This window comes from Mesoplodon bidens, assembly GCF_964165515.1.
Source record: "Mesoplodon bidens genome assembly, chromosome: 1".
NCBI classification, from domain to species: Eukaryota; Metazoa; Chordata; class Mammalia; order Artiodactyla; family Ziphiidae; genus Mesoplodon; species Mesoplodon bidens.
The window spans coordinates 164,115,882-164,133,611 of record NC_138176.1 but is presented as its reverse complement, the minus strand read 5'-3'; the positions used below and the strand labels follow the sequence as shown (position 1 = coordinate 164,133,611).

The 17,730-nt window shown below is 46.7% G+C and overlaps 1 protein-coding gene across 1 annotated transcript in view; it reads left to right on the top strand.

Annotated features, from left to right (window-relative positions):
- RPS24 (ribosomal protein S24) overlaps window positions 1-6,097 on the top strand; it is a gene marked incomplete at its 3' end in the record, with an annotated part of 510,051 nt that extends 503,954 nt beyond the window's left edge. Inside the window, exon 5 of the mRNA XM_081234820.1 lies at window positions 6,087-6,097. Coding sequence (XP_081090946.1) covers window positions 6,087-6,089 — 3 coding nt within the window. The remainder of the gene's footprint in view (window positions 1-6,086) is intronic.
- Between the last annotated feature and the right edge of the window lie 11,633 nt (window positions 6,098-17,730).

Below are 17,730 nucleotides of genomic sequence, written 5' to 3'. Positions count from 1 at the left end.
CAAGGCAATGACCCTGACCAAACCCTCTTGTGACAGTGCGCCTCCCTTTCCAGCTGGAGCCCAGCTGGGCACACACCTTGAAGCCCCCATCACGTAGGGTGAGGGTGAAAGTTCCGCCCGCCTGCCTCCCCTTCGTGTGGACATCTTGAGGACGAAGACTCTGGCTTCCTAACCTTTGGGCTCCCGGTGTCGGTCACAGCGCCTGGCTCACATCAAGGGTTACATCCAGTTTTAAAACCTTTCCAACTTCCTCTCTCACCTGCCTCCACCGGCCAGATCCCATGTGGGGCATGTTCATTCGCTTGCCCTTGCTGGGAAGGGAAGGGTGGATTTATATGCCACTAGACAGAGAGGCAGCCGAAGCTCAGAGGATCATCATTCTGCCCAAATCCCAGAGCTCCAGCAGAGCTTTGAGCTTGGTCTTCCTGAGCACAAACTCTCCCACAGTCCCACTCTGAGAGAGTCCACGTTCATGGACTAGAGGGTAGGATTTTCAAGTTCTGTCGTAGACAACAGGGCCAGGACTGGGGGAGGTGGGAGAGGTGCAAAATTTGACCAGGCACTTACTCTCTGGTGCCAGTTCTGCACTTGTACATCCCCAAGGGGGAAGGCCTCCCTAAATTTTGTGCCCTTGGCACCTCGCTCATCTTACCCTAGTCCCAGCCCTGCCCAGGACTCCCATCAGCCGAGTCAAGAGGGAAGGGTGTTTGTTTTGTCAAACATTTGGATTTCAGGGTTGGCTGTGGATTTGCTGATTCATGGGACGCGGCTTTCTGAGCGCCAGCTCTGTGCCAGGCACTGGAAGCAGAAGGGAGGAGGGAGCTGAGGGGAAGTAGACGGTGAGCCTGATCAGGAGATGGGGAGGCAGGAGGGGGCTCCAGACCCAGGACACAGCAGAAAGGAAGGCAGAGGTGGGACTGCAAGGGCTGTTCTGGGAGCTCCATTTTAGTGAGATGGCTGGGGAAAAGATCAGGAGGCAGGCTGGCACATGCAATGTTGCCAGCCCCAGGCACTGGCATTGCATCCAGAGGACACAGTCAGTACCTCTAGAGCCACAAGGCTGGGTGTCCCGGATGAAGGGCTCTTGCTAAGGGCAGACAGTGCCAGCAAATCATGTCTCGAACACACGCCGTCTTCAAAACTGTCAGCCTAACCTCAGCCAGACCCAGTCCCTCAGAGTCAGAAGGGGCCTCAGAAGGCCCCGTGCTTTTCCCCTCTAGTTTTTTGAACAAGCTGTGTCAGCCGGGCACCTTGTCCTCCTGCTGAGATTCCACAGAACATGCCAGGCAGTGGCAGGGGGTCCTGGTCCAGCACCACTGCTCATACTAGAGCAGGGCATGAACGGGCTTTGTAAGGCCATGGCTGGGAAAATCATCACGATGAGGTGGGGGACGGGATTGGCTGCGATTTCCCCCTTAAAGGACCTCTGCTCCATCCTCTGCTGTGACCCATAAATTCACCGAGATGAAGTCATTCCCCAGTAGTGGCTGTAAAAAGTCAGCCGCATAGCTAGGGAGTGTGCAGCCGAGTTAGATTATAAAATAAAATCAGGGGTTCTGGAGGAGGAGGGTCAATCCCGCAGAGCCCTGGGGGAAGGGAGAATGCTGTTCTGTTCTTTTTAACAAGGACCAGCAGGTTTTCAACTTTGAAAGATTCCTCACTCCACTCCTCCATGTGCCCCCAACTCCTTTTTGTAAGGGGTCATTCCTGCAACTGCCGTGGAGCTTCCTCAGTGTTAAAAAATAAAACCCAAATAAAAAATTTAAAAACCAGCCTGAAAGTTCTCTTTCCTGCTGTGTTTGAAACATGCCTCACTGTTCTGAAGTCTTCTGAAATGTGACCAGAATCTGAGGGCTAAGAGAAGTGCCAGACCCAGCGATCAGCTAGGGAGAGTCAGAACAGAATTTGAACCCAGATCTTTGTTACTCCAAAGACAGGGTTCTTACTTGCATCTGAGTTCTGAAGTTTCTACACCACTGTGGAATATAGAGCTAGCAGGAACTTTGAGAGACCTTATTGCCTGTAGCCCACATCCCAAGCCCATGTCCCAAGTCTTCTGTCTTCACAAAGTAGGGAAGATTTTTTTTTTCTTTTTAGTTTCCCTGGAATTCTTAGAATAATGGGTTAACTTCAGTGGTGTGCTAGCAAATGTTTAACATTACTCTCAAAAAAAAAAAAAAAAAAAAAAGAACCCAAACCCCCAAAGCCTTGATTTGTAACATTTGTAGCATTTGCTGATTTCCATGGTGTCATACTCTAACCATAGCCAATTTCAAGTTACCAAGGCAAAAAGAGTTAGGCAGTCTTTCCACTGTACAGATAAAACAGATGTTACAGAGTTGTATAGTACTTTCACCATATAAATAAAATAGATGCTATAGTTATATAGCATTCCCACCATATAGAGACAATGGATGTTATAGAGTTATATGGTATTTCTGCCACACAGATGCAAGGGTGAAGACATATCCTCACCTTCTAGGTGCCTTACCTTTGCATGTGGTAGGAGCTCTGTAATGCTTCCTTATTGGTAGATCACAGTTCTCACTGGGTGTCCCCAGATGTCTTAGAATAAGCTCATGTTTTGGAATTGCTTCAGGGACCCTGGGTATTGGAGCTGGAAGAAGCCTGCATTAGGTACCCATTGCTGTGTAACAAATTACCCCAAACTTGAGTGGCTTAAAACAATGAACATAGGGTGTCCCAGAGTTTCTGTGGATCAGGATTCCTGGCACAGCTGTGCCACATCCTCTGCTCAGGGCCTCTCACTGGCTGTACTCAGGGTGAGGCTAGGGCCACCATCATTTCAAGGCCTGATTGAGGAGGCCCCTCTTCTGGAAGCTCTCAAGTGGGTGTTGGAAGAGTCTGTTTCCTTGGGGGTTGTTGAACTGGAGGGCTCAGTCCCACACTGGCCATGGGCTCGAGGCTGCCCTCAGTGTCTTGCTACATGGGCTTTGCCACAGGGAGTCCCTTCAGAGGGAATGAGTGAGAGAGCAAGAGAGGATGCACAAGATGGAAAATGTAGTCTTTTTATAACCTAGTCTTGAGTGTGACATCCCTTTACTTCTGCTGTCTTCTCTTCATTAAGAGAAGTTTGCAAAGTCCAGCCCACACTCAAGGGGCCAGCAGTACACAAGGGTGTGACTACCAGGAGGCAAGGATCACTGTGGACCATTTTAGAGGCTCCCTGCCACAGAAGCTAAGTGAGAACAATAATAACTACTATGGGACTTCCCTGGCTGCCCAGTGGTTAAGACTCTGTGCTTCTACTGCAGGGTGCACAGGTTTGATCCCTGGTCAGGGAACTAAGATCCTGAATGCCACATGGCCAATAAGTAAATAAATAAATAAATAAATGTTTAAAAAAAAACAGTAATAACTACTAATATTTGTTGGCTCTTATTATGCTCTGAGAACTGTTTTGAGTTCTTTCCATAAAAGTCTTATCTGTTCTTCATAAAACTCAGGAGGTTCGTTGTATGAACCCCATCCTGTAGATGAAGAAACTGAGACTTCAAGAGGTTACATAGTATGGAAACACAAAAGACCCTGAATAGCCAAAGCAATCTTGAGAAAGAAAAATGGAGCTGGAGGAATCAGGCTCCCTGACTTCAGACTATACTACAAAGCTACAGTAATCAAGACAGTATGGTACTGTCACAAAAACAGAAATATAGATCAATGGAACAGGATAGAAAGCCCAGAGGTAAACTCATGCACATATGGTCACCTTATCTTTGATAAAGGAGGCAAGAATATACATTGGAGAAAAGACAGCCTCTTCAATAAGTGGTGCTGGGAAAACTGGACAGCTACATGTAATAGAATGAAATTAGAACACTCCCTAACACCATATACAAAAATAAACTCAAAATGGATTAAAAACCTAAATGTAAGGCCAGACACTATCAAACTCTTAGAGGAAAACATAGGCAGAACACTCTATGACATAAATCACAGCAAGATCCTTTTTGACCCACCTCCTAGAGAAATGGAAATAAAAACAAGAATAAACAAATGGGACCTAATGAAACTTCAAAGCTTTTGCACAGCAAAGGAAACCATAAACAAGACCAAAAGACAGCCCTCAGAATGGGAGAAAATATTTGCAAATGAAGTAACTGACAAAGGATTAATCTCCAAAGCATACAAGCAATTCATGCAGCTCAATATCAAAAAAACAAACAACCCAATCCAAAAATGAGCAGAAGACCTAAACAGACATTTCTCCAAAGAAGATATACAGATTGCCAACAAACACATGAAAGAATGCTCAACATCATTAATCATTAGAGAAATGCAATCAAAACTACAATGAGATATCATCTCACACCGGTCAGAATGGGCATCATCAAAAAATCTACAAACAATAAATGCTGTAGAGGGTGTGGAGAAAAGGGAACCCTCTTGCACTGTTGGTGGGAATGTAAACTGATACAGCCACTATTGAGAACAGTATGGAGGTTCCTTAAAAAACTAAAAATAGAACTACCATATGACCCAGCAATCCCACTACTGGGCATATACCCTGAGAAAACCATAATTCAAAAAGAGTCATGTACCAAAATGTTCATTGCAGCTCTATTTACAATAGCCAGGACCTGGAAGCAACCTAAGTGTCCATCAACATATGAATGGATCAAGAAGATGTGGCACATATATACAATGGAATATTGCTCAGCCATAAAAAGGAACAAAACTGAGTTATTTGTAGTGAGGTGGATGGACCTAGAGACTGTCATACAGAGTGAAGTAAGTCGGAAAGAGAAAAACAAATACCGTATGCTAACACATATATATGGAATCTAAAAAAAAAAAAAAAAGAAAAAGAAATGGTCAGAAGAACCTAGGGGCAAGACAGGAATAAAGACGCAGACCTACTAGAGAATGGACTTGAGGATATGGGGAGGGGGAAGGGTAAGCTGGGACGAAGTGAGAGAGTGGCATGGACATATATACACTACCAAATGTAAAATAGACAGCTAGTGGGAAGCAGCCACATAGCACAGGGAGACCACTCGGTGCTTTGTGACCACCTAGAGGGGTGGGAAGGAGGGAGATGCAAGAGGGAAGAAATATGGGAACATATGTATATGTATAACTGCTTCACTTTGTTATAAAGGAGAAACTAACACACCATTGTAAAGCACTGATAGTCTAATAAAGATGTTAAAAAAAAAAAAAGAGGTTACATAATTCCCCCCCAAACCACCCAGCTAGGAGCTGGGAGAGCTGTGGACCTGGCAGCCTGCCTCCGTCACTCCGTGACTTGGACTACCTCTCCCCAAAGACCATTCAGGGACCCAGATACGCTTCCCTTTTTGTGGATGAAAAGCCTGAGATCCAGAGAGTTTAAGTAACTGTCTAAGGTCACACAGCAAGTTAGGAGCAGGGGTAAAATTCAAGTCTTACTGTCCCCTGTGTGTCCTGGTTGCTGAAGAAAGACTAAAGAGGTGGGCATCCAATCCATAAGACAGTATTAAATGCTCTCCTCTCCCTTCTGGCTCTCTAGAAGCTTGAAGATGACTGACATGTGGCCCAATTCTGAGCGTCAGCTGGCAGTCAAGCTCCCCTGCCCCTCAGGTTCTGACATGAAGGTGATGGCCCTTATTTGTACCTATGGTTAATCTGTGTCCCTTTTCTAGGATACTTAAGCTTGCCTTGGCTGGGAAAAAACCAACCAGGTCCGTCCCAGATGTCAGAGTCACGGACTGGTTTTAAGTTCTCCTGGGGGCTTAATAAAAGGTGGTGGTTTGGGTAACGTTTCTGTGATCGGCCCTTCTGTTAATACTTATCTAGCTAATGTATCTTCCAAATGGCCTAAGCACAGCATTCAGGGCATTACAGAGCTTTCGTGATATTGTTCTACATATGGTATTTCTGCACCAGATTTTTTTTCCCTTTCTACTTGCATAAATTATTTTACGATGAAGGTCGTGATGCCGAGGGAATAGAGGCGGGAGGAAAGGTTAGGATTTCACAGGACCCAGCCTGAGGCATTTTTGGAGCCCAGAGGGAGCCAGGCCTCACATTCTTGAACACGGCGGGGTGGGAACGGGGCGGGGAACAGGAGGATTGAAGTTGAGTGAGCCGGAGAGGCCTGTGGCTGACAAACACCAGCTGTGCTGAGTACATATCACATCCTGGCCTGGCAGACGTCTTCTCCTTCAAAACGACACAGGCCATTAGCAAACTCACCCCAAAGGGATATGCCAGGAGTGGATGCATGAAATTCCTTCTGATACCCAGGAATCCCCAGATCGAAGCAGTCCTCCCTGCCCTTATCAGAACAGCTGAGATAACCGTACTCAGGGTGGAATCTGAACACCAGGAAGAAGTTCTGCCTTACAAATACCAGGAACCAGATCCAGGCCCTGTGTTTTATGAATTTCCTCATTCCACATAGCTGAATGCTTGCTCTGTGCCAGGAACAGTGCTAGGTGCTATAGACACAGGGTGAATAAAATACAGTCAGCGCCGGGAGGGAACTCCCAGCCTAATGGAAGATGCAGATGGCACCTAAGCAACTGCAAATATACAATGTGGTGAGTGTGTAGACAGAATGCAGCCAAGAGTGGGGTGGGAGCTTGGGGGAAGGTCCCAGGAGCCATCACGGCAGTGGAGAAGGCTTTTGGAGGATCAAGCTTTAGCTACATCTTACAGGATGAGTGAGGGTAAGCCAAGCAGAGAGAGGTGGCATGCAAAGTCACAGGACATGTTTCTTTGTGGATATGTATGAGGCTTTCTCTGAGATGTATACCCAGGAGCAGAATTGCAGGGCCACAGCGTATAAATACCTTAATTTCACTCAGAATATCTATATGACTCTCCCAAACAACAAAATTCCTACAGCTGTGCACGAGGGTATCCATCCCCCCACATCTGCACAAGAGTTAATATTTTCCAACTTACTAATGTTTGCCAGTCAGGTGGGGTATAAAGTGGTACCTCATTCCAATGTGCATTTCTGTGCTTTCTTGACATTTTGAGCGCTTCCTAAGAAATTTATTAGCCATGTGGGTTTCTCTTGTGAATTCCCTGTTCACAGTTTTTGCTCATTTTCTATTTTGTTTTCCTTTCTTTTTCTTGCTGACTTATAAGAATTACTTGAATAATCTACTTATTAGTCATTTGCTAGGTTTTAGATTTTGCCAAAGTCTTTCCCCCAAATTGTCATGCATCTGTTAAGGTTTTTAATGGTGCACTTCAATGAGTGCAATCCTGATATAAATCCATTTGTTTCTCTCCTTACGGTTTGGGCTTTTGGGGTCTTACTTAAGAAATAATTCATGACACCAAACTAAAAACAGCAACAGCAACAACAAAACCTTAGTTTTTAGTCTTAATTTTCAAACCTAGGTCTTTAAATCATTGGAATTTATTTTTATAGGAAGAATGAGGTAAGGACTCTATTTTCTCCTGCATAGGAAGTTACTATTTCTAACATAATTTACTAAATAATTCATCCCGTTCCCCGGTGATCTGTGATGCTGACTCTACCATATACCTGTTGGGAGACCATTCTTCATGTGGCTCCTGCATTTCTGCACGTCTTGTGATCAGAAGGTATGACAGATTTGTTTGCAGTTATCTTTTTGAGGATATTTATATAGCGATCATTAGAAATCAAGATGGTATCTCCATGCAGAGCAAAGAATAGATGTTTTTTATATATATACTGCCCAGTATAATAAAGATAATATCACCCTCTGGGGCAAAAGACAGTAATCTTACTGACCATTATGAAGATCTGGGTTCCTTAAGCTAGGAGTTCCTCTCTTGTCACTTAACCTACTGTGCGTGTGCAGGCATCACCCAGATGTCTGTATGTCAGCCTATAGGAATTGGGACCCAGGGAACCAGTCGCAACAAGTGCTGATACTCTGGCTACTGCTATCTTTAAAGTGTTCCTTACCTTTGATCCAGGGATCTCAAGTTCTGCCAACAACCCTGAAATTGTGACAGGCTAACTTGTGAACTTGCAAGTAGCATAAAATCTCACTCTTAACAGTTCTTAACAGTACCAAGTTCTCATATACTTGGAACTCTGTGTACTTTTTAAATTAGTGTATTTGTCTTTTGTTTGTTTGTTTTGTTTTACACCAGTACCAACTATTTTAACTGCTATGACTTTGTAATGAGTCTTGATGTCTGGTAGGCCAAGCTACTTAATCAGGATGTATTTTTTTTTAAAAATATATATACCATTATATTCAGTTGTCTAAAAATATATTTAGGAGTTTTGCATCCATCTGGACCACTGTGTAGAATTTGGTGTTTTCTCTGAATGAGAGGGAGAATCACCATAGGCTTTCCAGTGGAGGGCTGACAAGATCTGATTAATATTTTTAGAAGGGTCATTCTGTCTGCAGTTTTGAAACTAGAGGATAGCACACAAGGATGTAAGCAGGGAGAAAAGTTAATTAGCCTACTGTCTTTTCAAATCTAGAGACCAAATGATGCTTTGGAGAAGGGTGGCAACACTGAAGGGGATGAGGAGGTTGGATGCTGGGTCTATATTAAAGATCAGGCCTTTTAAACAGGAAGATCTGCTAGATTGAGTGTTGCATATGAGAGGAATAAAAGGAACCAGGTTGTTGATTTTAGCAAGTTGAAGGACACAGTCGCCATTAAGTGCCATGGAGAACCATGCAGGTATAGCAGAAGGTGGGGAAAAAGGTGTGGGGAGTGGTGGTTATTGAAATGAGTTTGCTCTGGGCCACAATGAGCATACTGGGGAGTTAATGAACTTATTGTAAGGACTTGAGGACCTGTCTTGAGGTTAAGCTTCTATAAACACTGCCTGAAACCTGGCTCCAGAAATGGTCTGATGAGGGACCTGCCATGCCGCTGAGGCTCCGTCATCACTGTATCCTAGATATAATAGGGTTTCCTATTTGCCGCCATCACAAATGCTCTCAGCTCCATGCCACTTCTGTACCCAAATGCAACTGTGCAGTCACTGCTGCTACTACAACCTACTGAGAACTTGCAGCCTCCACCCTCACCAGCAAACACAGACTCTGTTGAGTTTCTTTCCTCCGGTTTCTCATCTCTAAATCTAACTCTCCAGCAGGTACCTCTGATTGGAGGGGTCACATGCTTGTGCCAGCTGCAAAGGAGGCTGGGTAAGCAAGTATTCTGACTTCTCCCTTGAGAAGACGGAACTCATAATGCAGTATACTTAGGAAGCAAAACAAGGGTATTCAGAAGTTTCTGGGCCACTAGAAAATGTGACAAGTAACTTTTAGAGTTCTTGGATCACCTTTATTTCTCCAGTTTTGCTGCTTTTATCTCTTCTTTTGGTGTTTTTTTTTTTTTTTTTTTTTGCTCAAATGATGGGTTTTTAAAATTCATCCATATTTTTTATGTACCCGTGGATTATCTTTTTTATTGCTGAATATGATTCCATTGTATGAATATACCATAATTGTTTTTTGGTTTTGGGGGGTTTTTTTTGGTTGATGGGCATTTGGGTTTTTTCAGTTTGAGGGCAATTATGCATAAAGCTGCTTTAAACATCCTTGTAGAAGGATTTGTGTAAACATGTTTTTATTTCTCTTAGGTAAACGCCTAAGAGTGGAAATACTGGGTTATTGGATAGGGGTATGTTTAGCTTTGTAAGGAACTGCCAGGTCTTTGTCCAAGCTGGCTGGACCATTTTATATGAGAGTCCCAGTTGTACTGCATCCTCACAAACACTTACTTGATATTCCCAGGATTCAAACCCGGGTCTGTATCATTCTGGAACACATCTGCCTGGAGCTCTTTCCTGCCCTTTGGCAGCAGGATCTGTGTGCCCTTTGCCATCAGAACACCTGTTTATTTCTGAACGAGAGGAAGTTTACTGTAATACTTATTCTTGGGCTGACCTCGGTCAAGTCCCTTCCCTTCCCTGGACTTCCCTGTAAAAGTTTCCTTTTAATGACTAGAAGCTTTGGAGAAGGTGATTGTTTATCTTCCTTCCAGTGGTGACATTTTCCTGTGAGCCTTTCCAATCTCTGTTCTTTCTTGGTTTCCTTTTCCATCTGTCACTTGACACCGTACGATTGATTACATTTCTTTAACTGCCTTGGAAAACAGCTTGTATTTTTTTTTTTTAAAAAAAAAGGGCTTTAAATAAAATAAAGCTTCATTTTGCTAACAAATTGGAGAAGAAAAGTGGAAGGGAATGTGACAGTTCTTGAACACCTACTCTGAGCCACACCCTTATGGAGCCAGTTGCTCATTTAATTGTTGAGAGCATATCGTGCAGCTCTTCTGAGTGACGTTTTGACCTGAGCTCCAGTTTCCTGTCCACTGGATCGCTCTTTCCCCAGCCAGCCCTGTGGCCCTCTCTCTTGCCTCACGCCTGTCTTGTTTTGTTGCCACCTTCCCAGGGAGGCCCAGCCCAGCCTATTTAAAATGGCAGCCTTTCCTCCTTCTCCCACCCGTGATGCTCTTTGGCATCCTCTCCTGCTTCACTATTTTCTGTATTATCACCATCTAACTACCATCAATGTTTCTTTTTCTTTCTTTTTTTTTTTTTTTTGCGGTACGCGGGCCTCTCACTGTTGCGGCCCCTCCCGTTGCGGAGCACAGGCTCCGGACGCGCAGGCTCAGCGGCCATGGCTCACGGGCCCAGCTGCTCTGTGGCATGTGGGATCTTCCCGGACCAGGGCACGAACCCGCGTCCCCTGCATCAGCAGGCGGACTCTCAATCACTGCGCCACCAGGGAAGCCCTCTTATATATTTTTTCCTTTCCTTCTCCACTGTCAACTATAATTTAAGCTCCATGAGGTTAGGAATATTTGTTCCTTTTGGTCATTGCTGTATCTTCTTTCCTAGACACACAGCAAGTAATCAATCGATGCTGAGTGCATGAATGAATACATGAATGAATGAGAAGAAGAAACAGAAGTTCTGAGAGGGATTATCTTGTCCAAGATGACCCTGGTAGTAAGCCACAGGCCTGGGGACACAAAGGTGAATGAGGCCTGGTCACCGCCCATCTAAGCTGACAGAACAGCCTGGTGGGCAAGATGGTGACCAGCTGTGATGACATCTGAAGGCTTTTGGTCTCTCTCTCTGACTGAAGCCATGCCAGTGCCCTGGATTATTTCAGTATCCATGGGAATTCACAGCACACAATTACTGTTTAAGGTACAAATCACGGCATGCTACCTTTGCCTAAAATATTTTGTGGGGTGCAGGGCAGCATAGGTGCCATGGATAGACTCAGAGGCCCTGGATGACCAGCCCTTCCGACCTGACTTCACTCTCCCAGGCCCTCGCAGTGAGGCCCCAGTGGGGGAGGATGAGCCTCATCCTCAAACACTCTAGATTTGAGACTCTTTGAAGGGCTCAGAAAGGGTCACGTGACCCCAGCCACTAAGCCCACAGCCCTGTCCACTGCTCCATTGTCTCCCTTCAACCCCTGATACATGACGAACAAGAAGATGCGGTTTGGGTCTGGAAAAAGCCTTTGCTCTGACCTCCCCCTGCCCCTGGCAGCCTCAGGCAGCTCTCTTCCCATCACTGGGCCTGTTTCCCCATCTGTAATATTAGGGACTGCACTGTTTCTTTGATTCCCTGAAGGATTCCTGCTAGAGTAGACAGACCCCTGATTTTCAACTCCTATACAATTGTTCTTGTGTTTTCTCACTCTCTCTGGCTATACAATCATGGGACAGTTATTTTCATCTTCTCTGGGTCTCAAGTTGCCCATTCATAAAATTGGAGGTGAACGCTAAGAAATCCTACCTCGACACCTAGGTGGGCTGCCCTGGGAGCACAGGATAAAGTATGCAAAGGACACAGAGATGAGAGCAAGCTGCAGACCCGAGGTGTTTGTTTGGGGCAAGGCTGAGTCCACAGAAATTCCATCTGCTGGGCAGCGGCCCAGAACGCAGCCCGTGGCATCTGCCTGGGAGACATGCTGGCCCTGCAGTGCGAGAAGCACATCTGCTTGTGCGGGTCCAGGTTCTGGGGCAGGGCGTCCGCGGCCGGCCTCCCCAAACGCAAAGACTGTGCTCAGCCAGGCCTCTCTCTGGCCGCCAGAACCCATCCCGGGCACTGCAGGACCAGTGGCTAACAGCATGGCCAAGGGGGCAGAGAGGAGGCGGAGAAGATCCTGGAGCCCTGAGCTTGCTGTCAATTAAGGCATCTCCCTGCCACGGGGACCGGGCCGCCCAAGAGGGATGTGTGGTGTGTTCCTGGTACAGGAAGTGAGCCGCCCAGGGCCATCTGGGATGTGTTTTCAAGGAAATCTTGAAAACGGCAGCTCCAGCCAGAGGTAAACAGGATTTCATTAAATCATGCCTGGCCCAAGGGACAGGGAGCGGGTCTGATTTCTCAAAAGCAGCCATGTCCCCGTGTGATGCTCCTGGCAGCCATTTTGGCCAAAGACATGCCTCCTCGGAGAAGATAAACAGAGACAGTCTGTGTGGCCCCCTCCCTCTGCCTTGGCCTCTGTGTGTGCGGGCACCGGGGGTGCCTCCCGCTTCCCGACACCCACCATTTGTCCAGGTGACATTTTCCAAACCCCTATGACCAGCTGCACTGTCACCAGCTGGACTGAAGTTAATCTCGGGATCTCTCTGTTGAGTGAGATATTAACATGCCCTTTTCACTCTTGAAAATCAGGAAACCGAAACTGTGGACGATTCAGTATGTTGTCTACTGAATCGTGTGTGGTGCAGCTAGGAGGGGCCGGCCTGAGGTGCCAATCCAGGTCTCGTCACTCGGTGTCTAGTCCCCGGAGTGGCCCCTCAGGACCTGAACCTCCTGGTTGTTCCCCCTACTTCTCTCATTCCGCCCGCTTGAGATGAAGATTCATCACCTGACACCCTGGCTCTTGTGATGGCCCTGGGAGACCCCCAGAACAGGGATTAAACCCATTCTGCTGATGCAGAAACAGGGGTCAGTGAAGTTGGTTACCAGCCCAGGTCACTTCGCCAGTTTGGGACGAATCTGGTTGCTGATCTGAGAACTCTTCCTTCTCTTGGACAGTGTCAGGCTAAGAGAGCCACACGCTTGCCAGGGAAAAGCTCCAACTAATTTTCTAGATATTAGTTCCTGGGTAAAGCTTTCATGTCCAGGCTTGCTGTCAAACCCTTGGAACAAGTTTTCTCTATCAGCCCTTCTTTTGTAGCTGACCCTGTGTGCCCTCTAGGTGGGGTTCAGAAAAGGTTTCCTGCTTTAAGTGGTGTGGTCCCTCTGGTCTGTGGAGCTGTGGACCTGGGTCAGAGCGCCTGAGCTTTGAGCAGTGTGGTTCCTCATAGCCGACTGATCCTAAATGGTTCTCCATACCTCCTGTGGGCAGCCCCTGCACCAGACATTTCTTCTGCAGGGTTCTGCCTGCTTGTGGTGCTGCTAGCTGGGTGAAGCACCCCCAGGGCAGCCACAAAAGCCCAAAGTCTGTGGAATGGGCAACCCCTTCCACCCAGAAAGGGAAGCACCCACTGTATGATCTCCTGGGTTTGGCACATTATGTGACATGCATTACCTTGCTGACCCTCAAATAACCTCAGGATGAAGATGCTAGTTTCCCTATTTCAGAGACAGAAGCTGTGGTTGAGAGAGGTTAAGTAAGTTGGACAGGGTCACGTGACTTGGAAGGGGCACAGGTGGACTTGGAACTCAGGCGTGGCATCAGTATCCACAGACACTTTCCCACTCCAGTGACTGCTGGAGAGAAGTGATCTGGCTCTTCATCCCGTGAACACAGAGCCAGGGGAGGGGCCCAGGAACCATGTCTTCAGCCCTAGGAGTTCAGCTCTGGGAGGCTTGGGTGCCATTACTGAGTCCCACCTCTTTTCTTGGGGATGGAGGCCTGAAGCCAAGTAATGGGAAAGGGTTGTTCAGTGTCACAGCCAGGTTGGCTCTCTAAGGGCCAACACGCTCTCTAAAAGCCCACTGGAAGCTGAGTCCCCTCTGAGGCACAGCTGTGGGAGGCTGCAGACAGCAGGAAGCTTGTGCCCTGCCTTCCAGGGCTCCAGAGAAGCAGATTCACAGGAGAGCAGGGGTAGGTCTGTGCCTGGGGCCATTCGGTCCCACTCCTGTGCGGTGCCTCCACCTAACCTTCCCCATGAGTCCTCGTCTTCCAGCTGTGTGTCCAAGTTTCCTGAACCTTTCATCCCTGTCCTTCCAGTGATGTATGGTTTAGTCCTCACTCCCTCTTCTTTACATGCCATAAAGAGAGAAGCAGTTTAAGAAGTCCCAGGGGAGGCAAGTTAGCTGATAATTGAAAGAGGCATCTGATTTTAAACACTGAGAGGTTGGCCTCAGCTCTGCCACTTAAGTGGTGGTGGGCCTTTCCCAGCCAACCCATCCCAACTCCAGGCCCCTTCCTCAGCCACCCTATGGGTGCGGAGACTTAGAACAGGAACACTAAGCTCCAGGAAGAAAGCTTCATGAGGATATCTGAGCATCTTGGGATCCCTTGTAGCATATTATTCTCCTGCTAAATACCACCTAAGACTCCTCAAGCACTAGGATAAAGCACTGAAAGTCCCAAGCACGTTTCCGGTCTCTTTCCGCATGGATTCCTTCCCACCACACTGGGAGGCTCAGTGGGCTATTGTTGCCCCATTGTGTGAGTCTCTGATGAAAAGAGGAAAAAATCAATCAAAAGCATTGTGAGCAACAGCTGCTTCTAAGGGGTATGCGTGTCTATGAGCATGTGTGCAAATGTGAGATCTTGAAAATAGCTGGAGGTGACCAAAGGTAGCTGGTAGTTGCACAGGAGCACGGGTAGAACACAGGGAAAGCCATTTTGTCTGGCGGGGGATGGAGCGTCGGAGGGGGAGTTGTTAATTCATTCAATAACATCTTCACCTTGTTCCTACCATGTTCCAGGCAGTGCCAGGGGCTGGGCTAAATGATGAGCAAAGCAGAAACATCCTTGCTTTCTCAACTCTTACAGCCTGGTTGAGAGGCAGACAACTACACACATGTCTATAGAATAACAAGATGAGAAAATGCTAGAAAGGACAATACAGGCTAATGTGAGATAAACATGAAGGAGAAACTAAACTAATCTGGAGAAGAGGATTCCACGAGAAAGTGATCTCTGAACTAAACCCTAAAGGATGAGAAGAAGGTAAATAGGAGAACAGGAGAAGGAGTAAGAACGTTCTTGGCAGAGGACACGGCTTGTACAAAGGCCCTGTGGCAGGGCGGAGCATGGCACAATGGGTGGGCTGAAAGAAGGCCAAGGTCACTGAAGCTCAGTGAGTGGGGGAATGAGTGAGACAAGCTGAGTGTGGAGAGGATGGAGGACACTGTAGGACAGGTTAGGGGTGGTCCTTCCTCATAAAAACAACTTGAAGCCATCAAATAGTGTGAAGCAGGGAGCAATCCTCAGACCTGTGTTTAGGAAGGTCCTGCTGAGAGCTTTGATGGGTGAGGGGTGGGAAACAGGAACAGGCAGATGAGAAAAGACGACAGCTGTTTAGGAGGACTTCGCATTATCTGTGCAGAAGAGAGATGGCAGTCACTTGGTCAAGAGTGATGATGAGAGAGTTGGGGAGAAATGGATGGATTCAAGAGACGCTTAAAGGGTCAGGTCAACATGACCTGGTGAAGGATTTTTTTCCTTTTTTTTTTTTTAATTGAAATATAGTTGATTTACAATGTTGTGTTAATTACTGCTGTATAGCAAAGTGACTCAGTTATACATGTATACATTCTTTTTCGTATTCTTTTCCATTATGGTTTATCACAGGATATTGAATATAGTTCCCTGTGCTCTACAGTAGGACCTTGTTGTTTATCCATTCTATATATACCAGTTTGCATCTGCTAATTCCAAACTCCCAATCTATCCCTCCCCTGCCCCTCCTCCCCCTTGGCAACCACAAGTCTATGCTCTATGTCCATGATTCTGTTTATGTTTCATAGATAGGTTCATTTGTGTCATATTTTAGATTCCGCATATAAGTGATATCATATGGTATTTGTCTTTCTCTCTCTGATTTACTTCACTTAGCATGATAATCTCTAGTTGCATCGACCTGGTGAAGGATTTTATTGGGAGGGGTGAGGGAATAGGAAATATCTAGGCTGAATGGACCCCAGTGCCATTAATGGGAATAAGAAATAGTGGTCATGGTCACCCTTGTTCTGTTTTTCCAAATGTGGATGCTACCTCCCAGGAGATTATAGGAGGACAAAAGTTCACATCTGACTAAAAGATGAAACCAGAATAATATCCAGGTAGGGCAAGGGTTAGAGCCACGGGTAAAATGGCATTGAAATATAAGCAAAGCAGTAGCCATCTGGTCCGCACTCCTTCTGTCTTCCTGCTCTGGCACCGGTCCTGCATGATGATGCCCACAGGGAGGGGAGGGGGTTGACTGCACGCTCTTGGCCTCAGTTTGGGCATTGTCCCTCTTCCCTCGCCCCTCAGTCCCTTCCTGCTTCTCCCTGCACTGCATTGTGGGCCATTCCTATGGGGGTCCCGTCCGCCACTCCCCACCATGGCAGCTAACTAGTTATATTGACCATCCCGCTTAATCCTCCCAGCAGCTCCTGGAGGAAAGTACTAGTCACATGTGTATCCATTTTGCAAATGAAGAAAGTGGAAGCTCAGAGAGATGACTTAATTTTCCCAAGGTCATGCCACTGGCAATGGATCTCTGGCTGAGCTTCACCACTAATCCCTGCCTGCTTGTCCCTGCTGGTTTCTCAGCCTAATAGCCAGGCTGGGTCTCAGCTGGGGGCATGAGACTGTTTCCCATGGCCTCACCTTCCCCAGACCTTTTCCCTGTGGCCGAGGGTCCATGGCGCCTTTTGCCTCTCATAGTAGGGCTGTGGTGTCCAGCACAGGAGATACCTGGCAAGCATCAGGATCTCAATTCAACTCATTCGCTCTAAGCCACTGTTAGGACTCCGACCAATGTCACCCTAACGCATTCCCTTCCTGCCCCATGTCCCTTTAGTCCTAAACAGCAAGAGACCTGGGACGGAGTGGTGGGAGTACTCTCACCACTGAAGAGCCTCCTGGTTGTCTCAGCAAGCCCCCAACTCATGGCACCATGGGGGTCCCCAACACTGGGTCCCAGAAAACCCCAATTCCAGAGCCCCACCAATCCGTGGTCCATGTAGACCTCATCCCCAGCCCAAGACCCACTCGGACTGGAGCCCTGGACATGCATCACCCCAACTTGGATGTCAGTTTGGACCCAGCACCTCCTCTCTCTAAAGTTAAGTTCCCAGACTGGAGAAATCATGACTTTAGACTAGAGAAATGCAAATGTCCTTTCCATCTCTAAAATTCTGTGATTATGTCTGGAAAATGACCAGAAAATAGCACAGCACATCCCATTCCAAATAAATCAAGAAGGCTACAGGCACTATCTAAACTCCTCATCATACCTTTTTGTCAAATTCCTTGTTCCCTCTAAATAATAATTCAATGAAAATGTCACAGGGACAGAAACTTTCATCTGTTTGGGTTCCTTCTCTATCCACAGTGCCCAGGCCAGTGCCTGACATGTGTTTCGATAATATTTATTGGTCAACTGGATGCATTAGTTTATTAGGGACACTGTAACAAAGTACAACAAAGTAAGTGACTTAAAACAACAAAAATTCATTCTCTCACAGTTCTGGAGGTGAGAAGTCCAAAATCCAGATGTTGGCAGGACCATGCTCACTCTGACGCCTGTAGGGGAGAATCTTTCCTTGCCTCTTGTTAACTTCCGGAGGTGGTGGCTGTCAATCCTTGGGGTTCCTTGGATTATAGA